The 19,621-nt window shown below is 53.8% G+C and overlaps 1 protein-coding gene across 4 annotated transcripts; it reads left to right on the forward strand.

The window, feature by feature from the left end:
- The first annotated feature begins 550 nt into the window (after nucleotides 1–550).
- LOC102448242 (SLAM family member 9-like) lies at nucleotides 551–15,323 on the forward strand. 4 transcript variants are annotated; one of them, XM_075908417.1, is made up of 6 exons: nucleotides 551–1,882; nucleotides 2,775–2,900; nucleotides 7,951–8,181; nucleotides 9,210–9,581; nucleotides 11,552–11,818; nucleotides 12,481–15,323. In XM_075908417.1, exons 3-6 carry the CDS (start codon nucleotides 8,124–8,126, stop codon nucleotides 12,645–12,647), a joined length of 864 nt encoding a protein of 287 aa, XP_075764532.1. In that variant the 5' UTR covers nucleotides 551–1,882; nucleotides 2,775–2,900; nucleotides 7,951–8,123; the 3' UTR covers nucleotides 12,648–15,323. The 4 variants fall into 4 exon arrangements, with proteins under 4 accessions (XP_075764532.1, XP_075764531.1, XP_075764533.1 ...); XM_075908416.1 differs by having other exon boundaries at nucleotides 551–2,900; XM_075908418.1 differs by lacking the exon at nucleotides 2,775–2,900.
- The last annotated feature ends 4,298 nt before the right edge of the window (nucleotides 15,324–19,621 follow it).

Genomic DNA, 19,621 nt, shown 5'->3' on the forward strand with positions numbered 1-19,621 from the left:
ATGTGGAAACAGCGCTGGGATTTCAGACCCAGACTCAGAAAGCCTGCGCAAAGGGCACAACGGGGGAAAGAGGCAGCTGCTTTGCCCCACTGGCTGAGCGCGGCACAGAGTGCGGTGCCCTCCTTGCATCTGGAACTGCAAGGGAAGTGCTGGCCCGTCCCTGCTACTTGAATTTGACAGAGCCCAGCCACGTAGGCCAGGATAGGGTTTTCCAGCAGGGCTGCTCCGTACTTGGCTGCCGTGCGGAAGGGGAATTCTGGGCCAGCCAGGAATTTCCAAGGGGAGGCGTTACCTTCCCAAACTGCCAGTCTGGCGCCACTCAGGCTTTGCCCCCAGAACGCCAACGGTAGGCGTATTGGGGTGGAGGGTTGTTGCCCCTGAGCACTTGTGCTCCAAAGAGGCTGGGGCACCCACCTGCCCTGTGATGCTGGGGGGCAGGGCCTGGGTAGAAGCGGGGGCGGGGTTGGGAGCTTGCCCAAGGGTGGCCTTTACCTACCGTCCATGCCCATGCTGTATCTGCACAGCTCAATCAGCAGGGCTCAGTGCAAGACAAGCAGCTGGCAGAAAGGGGATAATTTTACTTTCACTTAGCCCTTATCCCAGGCCCTGCACGACTCCTGCATTGCTTCTCTGGGTGACATGGAGCTCCTAGGCGTTCCCCCCAAGGGGCCCGTGCTGCTCAGAGAGCAGATTCCAAGCCAGGCAGAATATCGCTGGACGTGTGCCTGCCACAGTGCCGGCTCTGGGCTCCCAGGAGAATGCAGCTGTAGGTTATGAGGCTGACTCATCGCCCATCAGCAGCGGGTGGAATTGCACCAAGGGGAGCTGGGAGTCAAAACGCCTGGGTTCAATTCCTGGCTCAGGAAAGGAACTTGAGTCTAGTGGTTAGAGCGGCGGGGGGGAGGGGTTATTAGGCTGCAAGACTCCTTTGAATAGCCCCGTGAGCTGCTAGAAGGCACCCTCTTGGAAGACAGCACACTGAGCCGGAGGGACCTTTGGTCTGACCCAGCCTGGGTTCCGAGCAGTCAGCGCAGCTTTAGGAGACCTAGTGCTCTCCAGCCTCACTTGCTCTAGCTAATAGCCCAGGGGTGGGCAAAAGGGCCAAGCGGATTGATCTGGCCTGCGGAGGCCCTGCTGCTTCCCTGCCCCCAGACCGATTAGGGCCTGGGGGAGGAGGGAGTGTGTGAAGTTTCCTCGCCCCTGCCCTGTGAAGAGCACGTGGCACTTAGAAACGTGGCAGGGCATGAGGAGACTTCGTGTGCTCCCCCGCCCTCGAGCACTGATTGGCCTGGGGGTTGGGGAGCACGGGAAGTCTCTTCCCACCGCCAGGGGCATGAGTGCCTAGGAGGAGCCTGGGGGGGCAAAGGGGCTCCCTCAGCCCCAGATCAACCCTGGTCTGTGGGTGGGGAAGCCTGGAAGCATCCTGGCCCCGCCCCTTCCATTTGAGGCCCCGCCCCTTCCAGTGCAGCCTGAGGCCAATTTTAGAAGTGGCCCACTGCAAAAAATTATTGCCCACGCCTGCAAGAGCCCATAGCCAGAACTAGAACCCAGGAGTCCTGGCTCACTGCTCTACACTGGCCATTTGACCACATGCCCTTCTCAGAGCCTGGAACAGAAGGAAGGCATCCCAGCCTCCCTGCTCTAACCCCTAGGCAAGTCTTCCCCCATCACAGGCACGGGAGGGCCAGAGAAGGGCTGCGGATCCACAAGAAGCGAAAGGAGGATATGAGTATTCGGGTGGGGCTTCCCTGCTGACTCGCACAGGGATGTTAACCGTTTAATTACACAACCGCATCCTAGCGCGCCTTCCTCGGCCCCCATTTCAGGGCGTGTAGGTTTCACTTCCCCACCCCCGCAGTGCTGGAAAGAAGCCGAGCGCCCGGTAAGTGTTGAAGATCAATCTTGGCATCTCCTCCTTTTGCTCTCCCTGTCCCTAGGGGCATCGCAGCCTGCTCCCAGCGTGGGAGGCTGCTGCATTCTTTCCAGAGATTGCTGGGCCGGGCTAGGCCTGGAGCGCCTCATTTCCTCGCCCACTCCTGGGTTCATGTTGGGAAGGGGAGCAGGACTGTGTATTTCATGGGCTCAGGGCCAGTCGGATTTCCTAGGGTCCAGCTCTCTTGGCCAGATACAGAATAGGGGACTGGCCCTTCCCACCCCCCAGCAGACAGCCCAGAAGGCTGAAGGTGTCTGGCCCCAAACCCCTCCCTGCAGCTGCTGACTGCATGGAGAAGACTGAAGCAGAGAATGGCCGGTGTGCAGTCCCGTCTCAGCCCCCCCTCCAGCCTGTCTCCATTCTGCCCGCACAAAGGGTCTGCAGGCCAATGAGGCTGACTAGGACCCTCTGGGTCTCCACTATGCTTACGACAGAGGGTGGGGGCGCTCCCGAAACACACAGCCCCACTACTCTGGAGGAGCTCCTCTCGGGGTGCGCTGAGCCCTTATTCTCCGTAGCCCTTAGCCTCCCCAAGGAGGGTGCTTGCGAAGAGGAGCCGATGAATCCTGGTGATTTTTGCCTCAGTAGGCATCGGGCAGCGACCTACCAAACTCATTTCACACAGAGGCCAGCTGCCTGTGCGTCAGTCTATACTGCAGTAAGGGGCAGCTCATGCGACCTATCCAAGCTGCAGAGCTCGCGTTACCGGAGCAGGACCCTGGGGTAATAACTCACCCGCCTCACCCATACTGCTGCAGTCTCACTAAGAACTGGGGGTCACCAAATGAAATGAACAAGCAGCAGGTTTAAAACAAACAAAAGGACGTTTTTCTTCATGCAGCGCACAGCCAACCTGTGGAACTCCTCGCCAGAGGACGTGGTAAAGGCCAGGACTTTAACAGCGTTCAAAAAAGAGCTAGATAAATCCATGGAGCACAGGTCCATCAATGACTGTTAGCCAGGATGGGTAAGGAATGGTGTCCCAGACTCTGTTAGAGGCAGGGAATGGATGACAGGGGAGGGATCATTTGATGGTTACCTATTTCTGTTCACTCCCTTTGGGGCACCTGGCATTGGCCACTGTCAGCAGACAGGACACTGAGCTAGATGGACCTTGGTCTGACCCAGTCTGGCCGTTCTTGTGGTCTCCTGCTGAGCTAGCTAGGGTAAATCTGCAAGCACTAGGCACTGCAGCATGCAGACACGACCAGGCTGGGGCGATGAGAACCAGCATTTGGACCAGCTCGGCAGCTCGCTCCCTAGGACCGGCCAGCCTGTTAGAATGGGCTCTTTATAGGCGGCGAGGGGGAAGGCAGCCCCAGCCAAATATGTGTCCGAAGCACATTCCTTTGCCAGGCAGGAATGGAGCCTGCTGCCTCTTTGTCCTGCTCTGGGGGGGTTGGGTGCCAGGGAACAGCAAACCTCACACAATGGAGGCATTCATCACGCAGGGCGATAAATCACTCGGGGCCGTCTTTTCCAAAGGGCTGGGCCCATTGGGGGCACGGTGCTTGGGAATCTGGCACAACCTGGAGAGCCTGGCGTGTCTCTGGCTGCTCCTACTGAAGCTATGCAGGGCTGGGAGGGCTTGGTACCGCAGCCCATGTGACTCACACGTTGCCCACAGCTGAATTGATAGCCTCACCTAGCGCCTCGGCTTATGCCTGGGGAGCCCATTCACACTGACGGGGCAAGGAAAGCCAGACCCGCAGCCCTCTCGTTAGACGACATTTCACTGCCGTATCCCCCGGCCAAGCCAAATACGAGGCAATCAACAGTCCCCTCCCAGACTGCGAGGCTCACGCCAGGAGGAAGGGAGACGCTGCTGGATGACACATCAGTAACCTCCCAAGGAACTGAAATTAGGGGGGGATGTTCGAATTTACAAGAGGGGTGTCAGGGCCGATGAGGGGGGACACCGTGAGGGTGAAGGTGGGCTGTATGGCACCATAGTTCACAAAACTGGGAGGGTGTTGAGGAAATTCAGGGGGGAGACACACCCATATGGGGGGTGTAGGGAAATCCCTGATGACACTGCATGCCCCAAGCTATGGAGGCTAAGAAACCAGAGAGAGACCCACCAGCCTCCATGCGGAATCCCCATTATGTTTGAATAACACCAACAGAGCCTAGTTGTTAGCAGGTGGAACTGAACCTGGGACTTCAGAAGCTCAATGCATGAGCCTCTACCTTCTGCATGAGCTAAAAGCCAGCTGGCTCTCAGCTAAGGATGTCGAGCAGACTCTCTGAGCCCCTAGACAGGACAACAAATGGTCCTATGGCACCTTAGGGTGCGCCTACACAGCACCCTTCGCTCAAAATAAGTACGCAATTTGTGCTATGCTGCAAATTGCATAGCTTATTGCAAGTGTATTTCAAAACAGCTTATTTTTGGTCTACGCAGCACCAAATTTCAAAATAACTCGCTATTCCGAAATGCCCCTTAGCCCTCATGGAACAAGCATTACTGGAACGTTGGAATAAGCCACCTGTTATTTTGAAATCCATTTTGAAATGACGGGCTGCGTCAATAGAATAGCTATTTTGGGATATTTCCAGTATCCTGAAATAGCTCCACAGTGTAGACGTACTCTACGGGTATGTCTAGACTGCAGGCTTCTTTCGGAAGAAGCTGTTTTCGGAAGAGATCTTCCGGAAAAACTTCTTCCGAAAGAGAACGTCCACACTGCAAAAGTGCATCGAAAAAACGATCTGCTTTTTCGAAAGAGAGCATCCAGACTGAATGGACGCTCTCTCACATGTAAGCTGTGATTGCTATGGACGGAGTGGCCACTAGAGCACCTGTGTTTTTTCCTCTTTCCTCTTGTTCCGAAAGAACTCCCTCTTCCCCATCCACACGCGCCTTTTGGAGAAAGAGCTCTTTCACAAAAAGGCTTTTTACTCGTAGAATGAGGATTACCAATGCTGGAAAAACCCCTCTGTTCTTTTGATTTTCTTGCAGAAGAACACAATTGCTTTGTAGATATAACTCAGATTTTGTCGGAAAAACAGCCGTATTTCCAACAAAACTCTGTAGCGTAGACATGGCTTTGTCTACACTGCCAGCTTTTTCCGGCAGAGAGTATGCAAATTAAGCACTGATTAGCATTTTGTCAGGCTTCATTTGCATAATCTATTCAAGCCGTTTTTGCACAAGGGGTTTTTGCGCAAAACCCCCTTTTTGCACAAGATCCTTATGCCTCTCTGGGACAAAATGCTAGTGTAGCCAAAGCCATAGAGCCTAACAAACATATATATATATAGTATCATGAGCTTTTATATATCTAAGGTGCCACGGGACTACTCGTAGTTTCTAAAGTTACAGTCTAAGACGGCTACCCCTCGGAGATGAGATAGGACAATACATCACCCCCAGAAGGTGTGTGGGTTACATTTGCTCCAGCCAAACCTTTTTCTTTACCCCACGGGACACAAGACACACTCTCTATAGGAGCTTGCAGCAGGAGGCTGGACTGTACCAGTCCATCAATGAAGGGGGAAGAAGAAAAGCCACGGGGTTCTGCCAGAGCATTACACACCGCTGGGCTCTGGGTGCAGCTGTCCCGGCGGGCCTGTGAGCAAGGCTGTAACAAGCCGCGAGGAGCCAGGCAGGCTACGAGTGACGCCCAGGGAGCGCTGTGCTGCGGGTGCTTCCCGGCTGCTGTTCTGCTCCCCAGCACCGCCTGGCTTAGACTAAGGCCTTGTCTACAGAGTCTGCGCGAGAGCCCCAGCCTGTTTCTGATTAGGAGGCTGTTCCACATGACACTTCATATTCATAAGCGGAATGGAACGCGCCGGGCCTGGCCAGGAGTCAGGCCGCCTGGGGCTGTGCCGTCCTCTCTGGCGTGGCTCCCGACCAGGGCTGCCCACCTCTGGGCAGACTGTCAAAAAGCAGGGGAGGTGCCCCCCATGGGCGGGGTGCTCTAGAACTAGATTTCACCAACTCAGTCCCAAACGTGAACTCCTGACGTGCAACACCAGACTTATCACGGAGCCACGGATAGAGCCCATGGGCGCTGCAGTCTCCTCTGCCTTCCAGGCAAGCTGGACTTAGTGATAAAAGGTCCCTTACACCAAAAATCACAAAAGATTCAGCTTGCTGCCAGTCGCAAGAGACCGGTCTCTTGCCTCTGTCAATTTGGCTACGTCTACACTGGCATGATTTTCTGGAAATGCTTTTAACGGAAACGTTTTCCGTTAAAAGCATTTTCGGAAAAGCGCGTCTAGATTGGCAGGACGCTTTTCCGCAAAAGCACTTTTTGCAGAAAAGCGTCCGTGGCCAATCTAGACGTGCTTTTCCGCAAAAAAACACCCCGATCTCCATTTTCGCGATTGGGGCTTTTTTGTGGAAAACAAATCGCTGTTGTCTACACTGGCCCTTTTGCGCAAAAGTTTTTCGGAAAAAGACTTTTGCCCGAATGGCAGCAGCACAGTATTTCCGCAAAAGCACTGACAATCTTACATGAGATCGTCAGTGCTTTTGCGGAAATTCAAGCGGCCAGTGTAGACAGCTGGCAAGTTTTTCCACAAAAGCAGATGATTTTGCGGAAAAACTTGCCAGTCTAGACACAGCCTTTGTGTTTTAGGCTCACACCAATCCTATAGCCAAGCCTCTAGCCTGGTGGTTCCCAACTTTTCCAGATGGGAACCTATTTTGACAATTCAGGAAGACGTGGTGACCCAGGGCAATTCAAAAACTGTGTGAATGGCTCCTTAAGAGCCACCTGGGGAGACACCTGGTGACCCTTTTGGAATGTAATGGTGACCCATATTTGGGTCCTGACCCATAGGCTGGGAAACCCTGCTCTAGCCTAACAAAGAACTCCCCCAGGATGGAGGCACAGGGGTACAATGCTGCCCATCCCACCACAGCTCTGCCCAGCTGGGAAGAGGAATGAGCAGTGTGGGGACCAGGCCCCTTTGTCCCACTCTGTGGCCACACCAGGGGCTGGACTGGTGTAACTAAAGCTGTTTAAAAAAATCCCCCCTTGCCCCAACATCTTGACACCAGGATCAAACCGGTGTCTAGAACTGGCCCCAGACTGGGAATGTCCTGTAATCCTGCCCCCTCCCCAGGAAATTCTGATTAACTGGCGCTTGCTCAGTGAAGAGTGATAGGAAGCTGTAAGCTGAGTGCTGGGGGGCACTGCCATTCCACTGAGACCCACAGCTGACCAAAGCCAGCCGCGTGTGTTTCTTTTGGTGGTGCACCTCTGCACATGCCTTGGTGCATATAACAAAATGTACTCCGCCCATGAAAGGAAAAAAATGAGAGGGAACACGGGAAGGGTCGGCGGAGGGAGATCTACAGCAAATTGAGCCAGGCAAACTCACCCCAGCGGGACTGCAGAGGAGCCGATGCAATTGCAGCAGGGCAGTTCCAGTCCTGAAAGAACGAAACCCGCCTCACAGCCTAAACCGGGATGGCTGGAAACGCAGCTTCTGCAGAACCTGGATCTGCCTGTGGGGAGTGTGGGGGGAGCAGCTACGCCCTCCCCGTTGGTGGGCTCACGCCCCTGGGCTGGGAGCATGACCCCTGCCCTGGGCCATCCACATGAGGTCGGGGGTTGCTCTCACCCATGGGGGTTGGTCTCTAGGTGTCAGGGCTCCCCAGCTCTCAGCACACCCCCACCCCCAGCAGCCTCAGGCTGTCATGCAAGAGGGGGCACGGGACGGGCCTGCCGATCTGGAGTGTAAACACCAGCTGGGGAGAGAAATGCTGGGCAGGGCCACGTGTCTGTGCAGCCCCTGGCAAGTCGGGGCCCTGCTCAGTGGTTCAGGCTGCAGGGCGCTACCACAAGGCGCCCGATCGATCACCTTGTGCGCTTAGGCCGCATCTCCCCAGACACATCCCGGCTCCCTGTCACAGGGGGGCCACAACCACAGGGAGGGGCTGGGTGCCCCATGGCGTGGGGGTGCCAGAGTCAGGCTGGGCCTGTGTGAGCGACAGGGCAGGAAAGGACGGGAGGAGGGCAGGGGAGATTTGAGGGTGTTATCTCATCCTGTGCCTGATGCAGGCTAGATCGGCGGGTGAAAAGGAAGTTCTGAAACTGCTGACTCTGGGTTTAGCCTGGCAGAGCCCTCGCTGCTCAGGACCCCCCTGCAGCCAGACCCAGCCGCTCCAACCCTGCTGCTCTCAGAGCGATCGCTCCACGGGCCCGGACTGCTCCCTGCTCTGCAGCCTGCCAGGATGACAGGCACTCCCCGGCCCTACCTTCTCTTCCTCCTGCTGGCTGCCCAGCCCAGAGGTAAGTGATGCGGGGCCGTGTCCAGCCCAGCGGGTGAATGTGGGGTCAGCAGGGAGAGGATGGGAGCTGCTGAGGCCGCGTTGGGGGGTCTTGCTTCCCCCAGGGACCCGGCGCATTCTGAGCCCAGCCAAGGCCGCATGCCTGATCCCCCATTGCCCAGGCAGAGGGAATGTTGGAGAGATTCATCGCCGACTCCCGTTCCTGGCTCTTCTGCGCTCCCCTTGTGCAGCCCCCGCGGGAGGGTCTCTCCTTCGCCCTGCGGGCTGCTTGTTCCCAGGAGGCTGGTTTGCCAGGCAGGGCCCCTCACCCCCCTCGGGTCGGGTGCTGGGGCTGCTGCCTCTAGGGAGAGAAATGAGGCTTTGGGAGGTCACAGTCACAAGAGGACCACGGTCCCCGAGAGAGGCAGGAGGGCCCAGCAGTGACAGCCCAGGGCTGGCCAGGGGGTCACCTCGGTCCCTGTCCCCACCCAGAGGCAGCACTGAGCAGGCAGGCAGGGTAGGAGCTGGGAGAGCCAGGAGCAGGTGGCCCGGGGATGAAACCCACAGCCTGGGATCACGGCCCCAGAACCCTCCCGCCTGTTCCCGGCTCTGCCAGTGACTGTGCAGGGCACCGCACCACTCTGCTCAGTTTCCCCATCTGCAGATAATTCATCACCCGGCCTTGAAAAATTCCTCTGGACCTACATGGTGACTGCCATTGGCTAACACTGAGTTCCTGTGTGAAAGGCCATTCTCCCTCCCAGCTAGGAATTTTAAAGGGACAGGAGCATATTTTCCTCCTACACAGGGCAGGCCATGAGGCTTAATTCCAGGATTGCAAGGCCAGAAGGGAGCATTAGGATCCTCTAGTCCAACCGCCCCCTGAGCCGGGCCCGAGAATCACTGCTGTGCGTAGGAGCCCAGGGACTCGCTGGGCAAAGGGCTTTAGTGGTACATGCTCCCCGTGGCCAGAGGGAGTCGCAGGGCAGGGGAGGCCGGGCGTGGCTGGGTTTGCTGCGGTTCCTGGACCCTTTTATTCTCTGTTGACAGGCTCAAGTCCTGCAACCTCAGGTTGTGCCTCTTCTGCCATACGGGTGAATGGGATTCTGGGAGAATTGGTCGTTCTCCCATTTGATTTCAAGGGGACGTTCAAGCTCATCACCTGGTACCGACCCAGCCCTCGCCAGGACACGGCCTCGGGTAGAAAGGTGCCTCTTGCTGTGATCACGCCAGGGGAGCCTGGAGCCCTGCCCCGTGTGGCTGTGGAGGACGAGAGATACCGAGGGCGCGTGAGACTCCACGGCCAGAGCTATTCACTGGAGATCAGCAACCTGACGCTGGCAGATCGGGGGGAATACAAATTAGAGCAAAACACAATCGGACACAATGTTCATTTCTGTGACTATCATCTGACCCTCTACCGTGAGTGTCTGTAGCTGGGAGCCCCGGGGAGGTGCAGGGCGAGAGGCGATAATGTGCACTTGGGGCGTAACAAGAAGGCTTTAATGATGCAATCAGAGCACTCGGTGTCGGGGTGGGGGTACCCCGTGGTTGCGGCACCAGGCTATTATAGTTCTTAGAGCTCTCTAAATAAACAAAGGAGAAGGGTAGATAGATGATGAGGTGTATGGGGATAGATAGACAGGCAGGCAGGAAGCTATTGGGGAAAGGAGAGAGAGACAGAGAAGGACCGGGTAAGGAGAGACCAAGGGGGAGATGCCGTCTTCTCACAGGGTCCCGCTATAAGCACCGTGGCTCCAAAGATGGCTCCTGCTGACCCCAGGTAAAGCAGGAGGCAGCTAAGGCCCTTCCCTGGAGAGGACCCAGCCCTGGTTGGAAGTGTAGGGTGATGATGCCAGATGAAGGGCTTCTTCAGTAACTGTCAGGGCTGTTCCCCACTCTGAGGCTAGGTCTATACTGTGCTGTTTTGTGCAAGAAATATGCAAATGAGGCAAAGCGTGGAATATTGCCATGCCTCATTTGCATAATTAATGAGCAGCAGCATTTTGTGCAAGAGGCTTTTGCACAAAAATCCTCTTTTGTGCAAAAATCTCCTTTTGTGCAAGAGCCGTTCTTCCGCATTTGTTTCAGGAAGAATGGCTCTTGCACATGAGGGGGGTGTTGCACAATAAGGAGCCGTGTAGACAGCTCATTTTGCGCAAAAGCCTCTTGCGCAAAAAGCAGTCGCTCATTCATTATGCAAATGAGTCATGGCGATATACCATGCTTTGCCTCATTTGTATATTTCTTGCGCAACACAGCGCAGTATAGCCATAGCCTGAGTGCAGTAGGTGGGGGCTCACAAAGACTTTAAATGTCTCTTGCCACTGAAGGTACCAGTTACAAAAACTTCTCCAGAATCACAAATGCACAGATTGGGGGGGAGGGGGGGGGGGGGGAGCTGCCGTCATCAAGTGATTTTTTTCCTAGAAACCAGGGTGAACACTTGAATTCACCCCCAGGGGTACCCCAGAATTTTTGCCCTAAAAGAGTTTGAAAAAATAAAAGAGAAAAACAAGCTTCAGTCTCTGGTCGCTGACCCCTCATTCAGAGGCCTGCAGACACACACAGACAGACAGACCTTCCAGGACACAAGAATCAAATCATCACCTTAAAAAAGTGATTTTGATTACAAAACAAAAGCTATACTGGATAAAGCATACTCGGTTGCTAGATGTTACAGAGCAACTAAGGAAAACAAATTAAAACACAGAGAAAATCTCTGGGAACAATGCTTAGATGGTAAATGAGGGGTTGCATAGATTCACACAGAGCAGTTTAAACCAAACCACAAAATAAGGAAAATAAACTGATCACAACTAGATTCACTTTTCCCCTTTACTTCCTCCCAGTCTTTTCTTGGTTCAGTCCACTTCCATGCCCCAAATTCCTTGGAGGCATAGTAGTCCTGCCTGGGTTTAAATCATTCTGCGTCTCTCAATTCCTGGTTTAACTATCCCCAACAAAGAGAGCAGGCAAGGTCTCTACATCCAATTCAAATTTCAGTACTCTATTTCGATTGGTTCCCCCGGCTCCCTGGCCCACACCCTTGCTAGCTACTTGAGTTTAAACCCCTAGTCACTGGGTGCTGGTCAGCACCGGGTACTCCTCCTGTCCATTACAATAACTATGCCCCCCAACACAGCCCAAAAAAGTGTCCCCATTTTTCCCATGTGCTCCCAGGTCACTTCTGCAAGGCGGCCCCCGCTCCTGTCCCAACACATGGCGCAACGAGGTTGGGGAACACTCTCACACATGGGGGGTTCAGTATGTATGAGAGAACGGTCTGTGGGTGTTACACCCACCCCCCCATATTCTGTAGCCTGAGGCTGTAGAAGGAGGAGCCTCTGTTCAATGTTATTTTGTATTTCTCACCCTGATCCGGGACCTAGAGCGGCTCTCGCAGCTGGAGATCAAGATTCATCCCGTGATGGCTGAGAACAGCACTTGCAACGTGACCTTCACCTGCAGCGCCGGGGAGGGAGCCTGGAATCTCACGTACACCTGGACGGGCCCAGCAGGAGGCGCTGTTCTCTCCACCAAGGAATCCCTGCTGGTCCAACACAGACTGGGAGACGAGGACACACCTGTCACCTGCACAGCTACGAACAATGTCAGCACCAGCTCAGCCAACGCCTCCCCCAAGGCGGCCTGTGAAGGTGACGCTCGCTCCATCCCTCCTGTGAAGCACTCCTGGCTCATCCATACACGTCCTGCCACTCTGGCTGGAATGTAGGGGACAGTGAGCACCCTTGGGGAGACCCCGAGCTTTTTAAGGGTCTACTCTCCAATTCCTACACCCTACCCTTCATGCAACACAGTCTTCTTCTTCACACAGTGCACAGTCAACCTGTGGAACTCCTTGCCAGAGGATGTTGTGAAGACTAGGACTTTAACAGGGTTCAAAAAAGAGCTAGATACATTCAGGGAGGTTAGGTCCATCAATGGCTGTTAGCCTGGTTGGGTAGGAAGGGTGTCCCCCGCCTCTGTTTGTCAGAGGCTGGAGATGGATGACAGGGGAGGGATCACTTGATGATTCCCTGTTTTGTTCAGTCCCTCTGGGGCATCTGGCATTGGCTACTGTTGGAAGGCAGGACACTGGGCTAGATGGGCCTTTAGTCTGACCCAATCTGGCCATTTTTATGTCCTTTTGCTCTAATGCAAAGAAGGTCTGTCACCGAGGGCTCTGGGGGCACCGATGGCCTGGCCCAAAGGGAACAGCTGGGTGTTTGCCTCTGAGCTCACTGGCGTCTTTAGAATCCAAGCTCCTGGCACCCTGCCAAACAGAGCAAAACCCCCAAACTCTGATTTATTCCTACAGGTCCCACCCTGCCCCAGACCCCAGCACTGTCCTACTGCCGCACCAAAGGGCTCCTTGTGCTGGGGATGCTTGGGAGCCTGCTGGCTGGGATCGTCACAGCGCACGTCCTCGCTGCGAGGGAACAGACACGGCCCGGAGAGGAGAGGAGCTTCCCCTGTGCCTGTTAGTTCCCCAGGAGGCGGCATTTCCCATGCTGGCCGAAGTCGGCTTATTGCTTCACTGCCCCCTGCAGCAGCCTCAGTTTCCCTTCCCCTCAGGACGCAGGCACAGCAGGGACTCTCCTGCGCTCGACTCGGCCCAACATGCAGCAATCGTGGATCCTCCGCCCGGTGGGGCAGCGGGCGTCTCCAGGCCTGGAGTCTCTCCCTGGCCCGGTGACTGTGTTGGAACAGCGGTGATAGGAGCGACTGAGACCATCCTCCTCCCGGGGGCACAGGGATCCTCAGTGGAGACGTGGGTTCAGGTCGTGCTCTGAACTAGGCAGCACAGGGAATTGACCCACGTTTCCCATGCCCCTGTGGCCTGTCCTGGCCTCTCAGGATGGGACTGGGGGCTCATGCTCTCGCTCTGGTTTTGCCTGAGTAGGGCTGGGCTGACTTCCTCATCTCCAGGGCAGGGGTGCGGCTCCTACCTGGAGAGAGGCAGCTAGCACCAACCCATCCCTGTGTCATGGACGACCAGATCCATAAGAGCTGTGGATCTGGGCCCTAATCCCCACTCACTTACTTTGCGCTTCACTCCTGGCTAACATAGGCAGCTGCCTGCTCTGCTTGCGGGCTTCTGAAAATCCCGTCCTTGGGCGACTAGCTCTGCGCACGTATTGTGTGCAGAGCTCTGGGCGCCTGGATCGAGACAGCATTCAGCTGGGCAGCAGAGCGCCCAAAGAGACATTTTGCGGCTCTCGGCGTTGCAGCGCTTCGGTCCCTGTGGAAATCTGCAGCCAGAGTCACACAGGGACCCACAGGTTGCAGTGTTCAGCACCGCAATATGTAAAGCAAAGCAAATTGACGCTGGAGTGCAGGGCAGGCTTTTGTGGTACTTGCACTCAGTCTCTGTTAGGTGTGAATGAAATGTACAGTCGTCTGGTGCTGGGCAGCGATTGGGCTTTTAAATCCAGGCTCCGGACGTGTTGGGTGACTTCCTGGGTAGCTCTCTGCTTCCTGGAGGGAGTTAGGAATGAAATCAACTAAGTTTCTGTCCTTTGATGATATGTCATTAGCAGTGCAAAGTGCAAGGTTAGGCACTTAGACGTTGCTATTAGACGGGGACTTATCAGTTGGAATTGACAGGGAGGAGGAAGACCAGGGTGAATTGGTGGATCATAGGATGACTATGAGGTGAGGTGGCTGTGAAAAAGGCTAATGCAATCCTTGGGGTACGTCTATACCGCAAGGCTGTTTCAGGATACCAGAGGTATCCCGAAATAGCTACCCCACATCTGTTGAACGTGTCCGCTATTGCAAAATATAGTGAACCTGCTATTTCGGCATCCCTGTAAACCTCATTCCACGAGGGATAAGGGATGTTGCAAAATTATGTGTTATTTCGAAATTTGGCGCTGTATAGATGCGCCAAATTTCCAAATAGCCTATTTTGAAATAGAATCAAAATAAAGATACACAATTTTTGTAGCACAAATTGCATATCTTATTTTGAGCGCAGGATGCAGGGTAGACGCACCTTAGGATGCATCATGTGAGGGATTTCCAGTAGAGACAGGGAAGTGTTAATATAATTATACAAGGCAATTATATATATTGAGATCTTCACTAGAATGTTGTGTGCAGATCTGGTCTCCCATGTTTAAGAACAACAAATTCAGACTGGAAGAAGTGCTGAGAAGGGCTAGTAGGATGACACAAGGAGTAGAAAACCTTTCTGAGAGGCGCTTGGCTTGTTTACTCTAAGCAAAAAAGACTGAGGGGAGAGCTGATTGCTCCCTATAAATACATCTGAGGGATAAATCCCAAGGAGGGAGAGGAGTTAAGTGAAGCACCACTATGGACTCAAGAACAAATGGAAATAAATTGGCCATTAACAAGTTTAGGCTGGAAATTAGCTGACGGGCGGTTTTTGTGCCTCAGAGGAAGGACATTCAGGAGCAGCACCCCAAGGAGAACAGGAGGGGGTCTACGACAGGAGTGGGTGGGTGAAGTTCTGTGGCTTGCAATGTGCAGGGGTCAGAAACGATCCCAATGGTCCCTTCTGGCCTTAGAATGGTAGCTTTGTGCAGATACAACATTTGCATCTGCATCTGTATCTGCACCAATGAGCCACGGATGAGGATAACCGCAGAAATAAAGCAGAGAGCCACAAATTTGCAGGTTCTAGATACAAAATTTGAACCTGCCTCTGTATCTGCAAAAAAGAGTTGTGGATAGCCACATCCATTTTCACAGATGCAGAGACTAGGGGTGTGTGTACAAGAGTAAGGGTTGGGGGTGAGGAGGGGCTATGGGTGAGGGGTCCCATCCATCACTGGCCTCCCCCTCGCCAAATTCCACCAGCTGCCAGAGGTGTTTTCTCTGCCTCCAGGGCCTTTTCTTTCCCCCAGCCACCTCTCCAGCCACCAAGGATCCCAGTGTGCTGGCAGGCAAGATGGCCATTGCTCTCTCCTGCAGGCTTGCTGTCTCCAGTGGCCACTCTCATATCCTCTGAGCCCTCTGAACAGCAGCCCCTCCCTTTTAATTGTATGGAAAACAGTCCTTCTCCCGGGGCTTACGGATGTCCTGGCACAACCAAACCCTGACCGTGCTTTCAGTTAGCAGAGGATGCCACATAGCAAATTTGGTGGCCCTAGCTCTTAGGCTATGTCTATGCTGCGCCCATTTTGCACAAAAAATAAGCAAATAAGGCGAAGCGTGGAATATCGCTGCGCCTCATTTGCATAATTAATGAGGCTCCATTTTTGCGCAAGAGGCTTTTGCGCAAAAAGGAGCCGTCTTACATGGCTCCTTTTTGTGCAAAACCCCCCTCTTGCGCAAGAGCCATTCTTCCTGAAAAAAATGCCAAAGAACGGCTCTTGCACAAGAAGGGTTTTTGCGCAAAAAGGAGCCATGTAAGATGGCTCCTTTTTGCACAAAAGCCTCTTGTGCAAAAATGGAGCCTCATTAGTTATGCAAATGAGGCACGGAGATATTCCACACTTTGTCTCATTTGCATATTTTTTGCGCAAAATGGGCACAATATAGACATAGTCTTACTGTTTAGGAAGAGCTCTTGAACAAATGGACTTGCAGGCAGACATGCTCGCAGACAGACAGACACACACTAAAATATATAGAAAGCGAGGAGTCTATTTGCTTTCAGTGAGCCGTAGATGACCCCTGTGTCTGAATCAATGCTTCTTTTCCTGTTTGGTGAGTTACACATTTAGAGAGGTTTACAATACAAACACTCAACCTAACTGTGCACCATGAACCACAGCGATTATAAGTGTAATCAACACATGCAACATCCTACAGGCATTCTGAACTCTAAACACACTCTTATCAACTTACCATCTACCACCTATTTTGATCATGTTAAAACACAAGCAAGTCTGGTTTCCAGCTATGCATTTGTAAGTGTTCGGTGTGGCCTGGAGCCACAGCATGAGCTGGCACTCAGTCTGCTGGCATTACAAGCTGCATGCTCCCAGTGAATTTTGCAAGCTTAGCGGGGAGGGGATGCTTTAAGTATTCAAATAAGAGACTTCCAAGAAGCACATAGGAAGTGGTTCACCACCTCCTTTTTGAGTAACTACTGAACAGATGACCTTGGTGGAGCAAGGTGCTGTGCTGTCGGAGGTACCGTTAATCAGAGGGGATGTAAAACTGAGGTACAAGTCACTTGTGTGGCCTATTGGACGGAGCACTGGACATGGGGCTCATGAGATGAAGGGTCTAGTCCTAGCTCACGCTACTAAGTAACCTTAAGTTAGGCAAGGTACAGCTCTGTGTCTCAGTTTCTCCATCTGTAAAATGGAGCTAAGGATTCTGACTTCTTTGGTAGTGTTGAGATCTATGGATAAAAAAAATCATACAAGAGCTAAATATAATTATTTTGGTCATTAAAACTAAAGATCAGAGGAGGGGGGAAGAGGGAAAAGTGAGGGCATCCAGATTCAGCAATTAAAATCTAGGGAGGGCATGTGAGCTATGTGTATTATTCTAACAGAAAGGACAATGAAAATAGAAATAATAATGGTTTATAGTTGCATCTATACCCATATATAGGCAAGGCTGCAACTAAAAACTAGTAATTTTTTTGTATGCAGAGGCCTCTCATGATCTGAGGCCCTAAACAAGGGTGGGAAATAATTTTTGAAGGGGGAGGGGACCACTTCAAAAATTTCCAAAGTGGTTGCGGGTTGCCCTGGAAAGGGCAAGGCCTTGGGCGAAAGGGTGGGACCTCGGGCGAAAGGGGTGGGGCTTTCAAATAGCAGGAGTTGCCTCCCCTGCGGCTCCGAGGCAATGCGTTAGCGGCAGGGATGGGAGCGGTGAGCCCTTTCAACTCCTGCTATTTAAAGGGCTCGCACCTTAGCAGCTGCCTGGAAGACGGGAGCCCTTTAAATAGAAGCAGTCAAAAGGGCTCACAGGTCACGGCCCCGCCACTACCACATTGCCTGGCAGCCCTTTAAATAGCCCTTTAAACAGGGCCGGATTAAGGGGGGGCTAGCCGGGCAGCTGCCCGGGGCGCCAACCTATGGGGGGCACCTGATTGAAGTGGTAAGGGGTGCCGCATGTGCTGCGCGCCCGGGGTGGGGCCGCACATGCGCCTGCTGCCCGGGGTAGCGCATGCGCCATGCGCCTGCTGCCCAGGGCGAAGTATGGCTTGGTCCAGCACTGCCTTTAAATAGCAGGAGCTGAAAGGGCTCACGCCTCCCCAGCGGCTCCCAAGCAACACATTAAAGGGCTGGGCCGAGAGCTGCTACGGGCTGGAGGAAAGGGCTAAGTGGGCCAGATCTGGCCCACTGACAGCTTCTTGTCCAGCCCTGCCATAAACTGTAGTTTACTTAGCTTGTACCTAAGTCCTAGGGGCTGCCTCAGCCTTAGCGAGGCCACATGCCTCCAGTAAACAGGAGAGACCAAAACAGACACATGATCCAAGACACCTGCTGCATGGCCACATTCCACTGCCCCATCCAGAAAGAGCTTTGTCACTGAAACTCCCTTGCCCCAAATGTACCACAGAGCAACAAACTGGTGGGAAATGCCTCTGGTGCTGGAGACCCTGGCTGCTTTGGACCAACTCCCTTCAGGTACTGACTGCGAACACAGCTAGGTGCACTCCAAATCGTCCCAGAGCTGGGCAAAGACAGGGGACAATAGGACCACATGGAAGCAGAGTCCAAATGGGAAGGAGGAGAGGGGGGGCACACACTCGAACACTACCTGATGCAGTGTGCACCCCCCACCCCGTCAGCACCTGGCAGCACCCCGAGGAACTATTTGAGATAAGTGACACCCATCCACCCTGCTTAGGCTGCAGTTTTGGAGCGACAAGCTCTGCGTGGAATGTAAGATATTAGAATGATTCCAGCAGAGACACTAGCCAGGGACTGTCTGGTTGTACTGCACTCAGCTCTAGGGGGTCCTTCTCTGACCGGGGCAGCTGTGCAGGACGAGGACACAAATAATCATTATCTGAATGGCTAATGCATCTGGGGCTTGATTTGCACCTGCACTGGTTATTCACACACTGGCTTCTACTGTGGGGGCTTGGCACATTTCTAATCTGGCTCATATACACAGACACGGCAAGGTGGTTCCGTACTCCCCGCCAATCTATTGACCCAGCTTTCTGCCCCATTTGCAGTTTATAGCACAGCCATAGAGACCGTGGCATAGGGCGTTGCCTGGGCATTAACAAACAGCTGGGGTTCCTCCAATGATCCGCACAGCTAACCACCCTCCGGGATACGGCCTGGTCATCTATTGTTATTGCACATGCAGTGCGCCTGTTGTTGCACTCACAGCGGATCCAAACAGCCCCATTGGAAACAGTCCCACTCACCTCAGCACTGAGGAATTTTATCAGTAAACATTCCTGGAGCCAGTGGGGGGAAAATGTGGAAAACAACTTCAAAAAATACCCAAAGTACAGAGCAACTTGAGGCACAGTCTGCCTGGAAAGACAACACCTTAGAAAGAGGTGAGGAAGGGCAACTATTTTTCTTCCCCGCTAATATTCATAAGCTCTAATTGCCTGTTTCTCTTCTGCACCTGTTCATGCTGGGCCTGAACTCAGAGTTGAAAGCCACTGGGAACAGGACCTTGCCACAGGCAGGTCACCACCTGGAGGTGACACCAGCACCAGGTGGGGTGCAGGTCTGAGCAGCAGCCGTTGCTATTGTTTAAAGGGAGTGTTAACTAGGGGCCAGCTAGGGTGTAAATCTACAGCATTCTGGTGAGCTGCATGCTAATTAGCCATGTGGACTAGGGATGTCAACGTGTAGACGACTGCACGATTAACCGATAAGCCTGGGTTTATCGGTTAATCTTGTCGACTATATGCATTCCTCCCCCCTTGCTGCCTCTGTATCAGAGGCAGCAAGGGTGGAAAGGCAGGAGCCAGTGCCCATGGGGAGCGGCCTTAACAGATGGAATATGTCTGCAAAGTAAACTGCCTTAAATAAACACATGCATACAATGTGGGGCATGTCCCTGGGGAGTGCAAATGGACATCTGGGGACGGCAAGTCATGGCCTGGGCCACCCCCACTGCAGAGATGGTGAGGGAACACCACCCTGCCTCACTCCGGTCCTAACTCTGCTTCAGTCCTGCCAGTCCCCACCACAGCTCAGCCATGGCTCCCATTCCAGCACCTGCCCCATCCCAGCACTGCCCTCTCTAGCTATGGTCCCAGCTCTGCCCACAGCCTCTGCCCCCAGCTGGGGCTCTGCTCCCAGCCCTAGCCCTGTGCCCAGCTGTGGCCCCCTTATTCATGTCTGTGTCCCTCCCACCCTCACCAGAGCTGCAGCCCCAGCTTTGACCCCCTTAATCCTGTCTGTGTTCCCGTCCCTTCCCCTGCTACCCTCCCCCCCCCCGCCAGAGTTGCAGACTCACTCCCGGCACTGTGATGGGGGGGGGACCCTGAAAAGTTTCCAGTGGTGTAAGGGATGGGGAGAATTAGTGTGTTTTCCTGTGAGACAGGATAA

This window comes from Pelodiscus sinensis, chromosome 24 (genome assembly GCF_049634645.1).
Source record: "Pelodiscus sinensis isolate JC-2024 chromosome 24, ASM4963464v1, whole genome shotgun sequence".
Lineage (NCBI taxonomy): Eukaryota > Metazoa > Chordata > Testudines > Trionychidae > Pelodiscus > Pelodiscus sinensis.